Source organism: Anarrhichthys ocellatus, unplaced genomic scaffold, assembly GCF_004355925.1.
Source record: "Anarrhichthys ocellatus isolate YVR2014 unplaced genomic scaffold, GSC_Weel_1.0 scaffold8, whole genome shotgun sequence".
In the NCBI taxonomy this organism is placed as follows: Eukaryota; Metazoa; Chordata; class Actinopteri; order Perciformes; family Anarhichadidae; genus Anarrhichthys; species Anarrhichthys ocellatus.
Genome location: NW_022280038.1, coordinates 1,093,500 through 1,098,634, shown reverse-complemented (window position 1 = coordinate 1,098,634; position 5,135 = coordinate 1,093,500). Strand labels below are relative to the sequence as shown.

General features: G+C 43.1%; 1 protein-coding gene across 2 annotated transcripts in view; it reads right to left on the bottom strand.

Moving 5' to 3' along the window:
• LOC116384179 (collagen and calcium-binding EGF domain-containing protein 1-like) overlaps positions 1-5,135 on the bottom strand; it is a 30,739-nt gene that overhangs the window by 4,907 nt on the left and 20,697 nt on the right. For both annotated transcript variants that reach the window (XM_031848633.1, XM_031848632.1), the window contains exon 3: positions 1,361-1,413. In XM_031848633.1, the coding sequence (XP_031704493.1) occupies positions 1,361-1,413 (53 nt within the window). The remainder of the gene's footprint in view (positions 1-1,360; positions 1,414-5,135) is intronic.

Below are 5,135 nucleotides of genomic sequence, written 5' to 3'. Positions count from 1 at the left end.
AGAGAGAGAGAGAGAGAGAGAGAGAGAGAGAGAGAGAGAGAGAGAGAAGGCAGATAGTTAGCTGAGCAAGTCACTCAGGATCACTGAAAGCAACATCACAGTAATCATAGTGATACATTACACCTTGTTGCATAAAATGCTCTTTAGATACAAGTTTGTCATATTTCTCCATTGCACCACTGCAGGTAATATCAAGTAAAACTATTAACTATTTTTTTAAAAAGACATCAAGTAAGACATCAATCTCAAGACATAGTGGAATGCAAGACGGTTATAAACTGGTGTGATCCACATTTGAGTAACTATATAGTACTATAATTTGCCTCCCTGGCCATCACATACAAAATATCACTCGAGGAGACACGTACCAACCAGGAGACTCAAAATGACCACAACGAAGCATAAAACAACTACAAGTTGGCACAAAAAGACGACAGTGAAGCCAAAAGAACTGCAAAGAGATGCACAATAACTGCAAAAAGACCACAAAGAGACCACAAGCAGACTCAAAACAACTATGAAAAGGAGTAAAAACACACACAAAGGAACACAGAATGACCACAAAGAGACACAAAACAACCACAAAGAGACACGAAATGACTACAAATAGGGGTAAAATAACCACAGAAAAAAACCCTACAAAAGGACCAAAACATCTACCGAGGGATGCAAAACGACTACAAAGAGACACAAGACAACAACAGACAGAGGTTTAACAACTATAAAGTGGTGGGCCTTTTGTGTATTTGTACCCAGGGGCCAAGTGTCTCATAATCCGCCCATGACTGTATACACAATATGAGTTTTCGGGCAGATCCATCCTTTATGAAGGCTGTCGTATTCATGGAGGAACAGTGTTCTCTAGTGGCCGATGGGACTCACTGTTATTCTATGGCGGCATGCCACACAGTCTGAATTCCACAGTCTAGCATTGATGCTCTAGACACTAAACCCGTCAAATACTCATCACTTGTGTTCCTGATCATGATTATGTAAGTCAAAGATTTCACAATTAGACATTTTATGGATGACCACAACAAGATGTGTCAGTTCTCTGTGCCAAACCAGTGTGCAGTTTCTTCATAGGTTGGATGTTTGTTTGTTGCAGAGCGCTGCAACGTGCACGTTATCAGACACAACTCCTTAAACACAATAACTCCAAAAAGACAAAAGTCAACCACCATATGGGCATTCTGTGGACTTCTTTGGAGGCCAAATGTGGTGGCCAGGCTGTGTCTTGTGCAGCTTGTTTTAATCTAGAAACTGCTGTATCGGAGAGATTATATCAGATTTGGAGTATGTGAGATCAGATGTGAGTTCATGAGCCAGACTTGGAGGACAGTGTGTGTGGTTTACCTACTTTCAGGTATGCACTGGCCCATCACAAGCCTGAATCCGTCACAGCATTTCCTCCTGAAAAAAAAAACAAGAAGTAATCAGACGTTTGCATTTCTATCGCCATTTCAAACATCAGCGGGGGCCAGCCCATCTGCTTATCGTCATTAAAGGGAGAGTTTGACATTTTGGGAAATGCTTATTTGCAGTCTTGCCGAGAGTTAGATGACAGGATTGATACCACTCTCACGTTTGTGTAGAAAACATGAAGCTGCAGCCAGCAACCGGTTAACTTAGCTTAGCATAAAGCCTGGAAACAGAGGGAAACGTCTGGCAAGGCTCTTTCCAAAGGTAACAAAAGGTATCCCATACCAGCACCCATTAATTACCATGTTACATCTTGTTTGATCTGTTCCAAAACCGAAATGCAAAAACCACATTTAGCAGATTTAACAAGAGGTTACGTGGCTCTGTCTTGGTCGGAACCATTTGCTAGGCGACCAGCGGAGTTGTGTGCTTTGTACCGGAAAATAAAATTCAAGAGATATAGAGCAAATACTATACACTGTATTACCACACTGACATTATGTCACTACTTTGTGACTTCATTAATGTAGTCCCATGATTACAAGTTGCTAAATTAGGTCAGTGATAAAACAGATTAAACCAGCCTGATTATATGTTGATTCTTTATTTACAAACTAACAGTTCGTGCTGAGAGGTCCTGAGGTCACAGGTGCCGCAACCAGTAACCACCTGGCAAAGAGGCGACCACGCCTAACCAATTTTCACACGACACGGAGGGTCAAATCTAGCAGGCTTTTTCAGCCCAGTTGGACCCAAACAGAGTTTAATCATGTTGCAAGAGAAGACCAGGCCGCATGTGCTTGAAACTATAATCATGAGAAAAACTTCAAAGATGAGTCTGATAAAGCTGAGTGAACCAAGAGGGCAGTGTCAAAATATGCTTAGCAAAGTAGCACCAGATATCTCTGTATTGCCAGACCATTTACAGAATACATAAAGGAGGCTTCCGTCAACACCACAGAGGTTTAGTTTGACGGACTGCAGGATAATGACACCATTAGCCAAGATTAAAGACTTGTCTCCAACTGCTGCACCGACTGCACACCGGCTGTGGATTAAAGCATTTCAGACCAATTATAGGTCATGGACAGGCATCGCAATCGGTAAGCCCAGTTAACATAATTCGTATTAGTGGCCTACAGTACATCACAACGTGATAACTGAGAGAGGGCCCACATCACTATTATTATTACAAACAATGTCAAAATTCATCTTTGTAAATTCATAGAAAAGGTTGTTGAGCCAGGCTTTATTATAAAGGAACTGCAGCCAGACTATATAGTTCAGTAGATGCAGTATATTTTTTAACTGCAGCATTGCGCAATGAATATTGGGAAACAATTTCTACCCCAAATTAATTTACGGTGTTTGGCAATAACACTCGTCCAGCCATCCTGCAGCAATCCACCACATATTACACACATTACAGTTGGAAAAACAGAGAGGAGATGGCTCAGAGATTGGAGCAGCATAGCCACGCAACAAACATCACACACGCACACACACACACACACACACACACACACACACACGCTTTAAGAAAAAGGGGAAGAGTGCATGACTCCTGTCCTAAAAAACCGTATGCTGTTACTGGAGGGGCATTTAGCATGCTGCCTCATTCACGGCCCCCTCAAGACAACAAGTTGCTTTTATTCTCCTCCAGCCTCCATGCAGTGTAAGCCTAAATCATTCTTAGATCCCCCTCCCCCCCCCACTTCCATCTCCTGAATGAAAAATAACCTATAAAATGGCGAGGCCCGGCCTAAACTGATGAGATCCAGATGAGAGCAGCTTGAATCTGCAGCCTGTAGCCGGGAGTGTTGAGAGGGATGGATACGGCCGGGCATGGAGCTGAGGTGGAGACAGGAGAGTGTACGCTGAGATGTCACTCGTTCAGTCAGTCAATCAGTCGATAAATCCATCAATCGGTCATCTCAGTTGGGATAATGCACTGCAGATGCAAGTCTACTGCTGGCCAGGAAAAAAAGTTTATTTCAAGTCGATCTGGTTCTGGTTCTGTGACACAAAAAGTCCAAATTTATATTAAATCAGATCTTTATTCAAGATGACGACCTCTCTTTTCATTTCACTGACACAACAATTCAGGACACAACACAAAAACTGAATTCATCCTGACCATCCTAAACTTTGAGATTGCTAATATGGTTATAACACAATTCTTACTTGTAACCGAATACTCGTTCAACGGTCAGAAAACAAGAGATGCACCGATCAGGTACGCCAGATTGGTATCGATACAGATGAATACTGCAATATCTTAATTTCTTTTACAGATAGATTTGTGCAGGTAGAAGAAAAAAACACTGCATTCAACCAAAAAGAGGGCTGGGGTTTGTGTTAGTAGTCCAACAAGAACCAAGAGAGCAGACTACTTTGTATTACTGATAAGTTTAAAACAGGAAATGCATTCAATAATCTGTGCGGGTGAGTTAACAACAGTAAGAGCCTTCAGTCATGCTAGTGCCTTCTCACGCATTACTCTTAACCTGCTTGCCCACTTTTATTGTTTTGGTTTTGGATGGTGCGGTTCGCAAACCAGCTAACGAAACTTCACACAAAGCGGACTCCATCGCTGATGCTCAGCCACTGTTCTGCTGCCAGGGACAGTTATTCCATGCTTTTAAACTGTGCATCAACCCCACGTTTACACAAGTTATTGTCAGAAAAATAGACTGAATAAACTCTTCAACTTGCGGTTACGTCCGTAAGACGGAGCTGGGATGCACGCAGACCTGCACAGAGCCGGTGCAGACAACAGGGTAGATTAAAATGAGACATACGAGATGTGCGTTCGACAAAACACGTCCGATACAGTTGCGGTCTCGACTGGGGCTTAGACAATTGTGGGTTGTGTTCATTCAATCACACGTTACAGCAGGGGTCGTTGCAGACACACCTGGCAGAGATCCGCACTCTACTGAGTGCACCTTTTTAGTTTCCCTTCGGATTTACGGCATTAGACTCGACTGTTACCTCAACTCTGGATCGTACACGGCCTCTGCACATACTTTCAATGCGACTAACCTTTCCCCCACACACTCACACACATCCTAACATATTGAAACACTAATGTAAGTGGAAAAGCATCACAAATTTGCCCATTGGTCAAAAATGCCAAACAAGCTAAAACAGACCAGGGACAGAACCAGGACAGTGGCAGATAGCAGAAAAACAACTCGTATCAAAGATCAACAGAACAGCGAAAACCAACTGATCTCTAGTTACGACACACTACACATGCACATACATCGACAGGCCGTCTGTCAGTCAGAAATGCTGCAGCCTTAGCAGCTCTCCCCCTGGGTGTTAGTGATGGACAGGACGGGGAGGCCGCGGGGCCTCTGGACAAGCAGAAGAGGGTGGAGGGAGAGGTGACCCGTGTGTTTTTGTTTTGAAATGTGAAAGTATGTTGGTCAGACAGGCAACAGGCCCCGGTCAACATGACACGGCCCCTAAAACACAGAGCATCACACTGAGTGGAATCTGACTTATGTGTACGTGTGTAGAGGTTTGTCTGGTGGGTATGTAAGTGGGTGTCTTTTATCAGTATCAATGAAATTGTAGTATTTTGAATGAAATATTGACACAAAAAATATTGGCATAAAATCGGTAACCTACTTTCCAGAACAATCTAACTGTGTGTAAGTGTGTGTGTGTGTGTGTGTGTGTGTGTGTGTGTGTGTGTGTGTGTG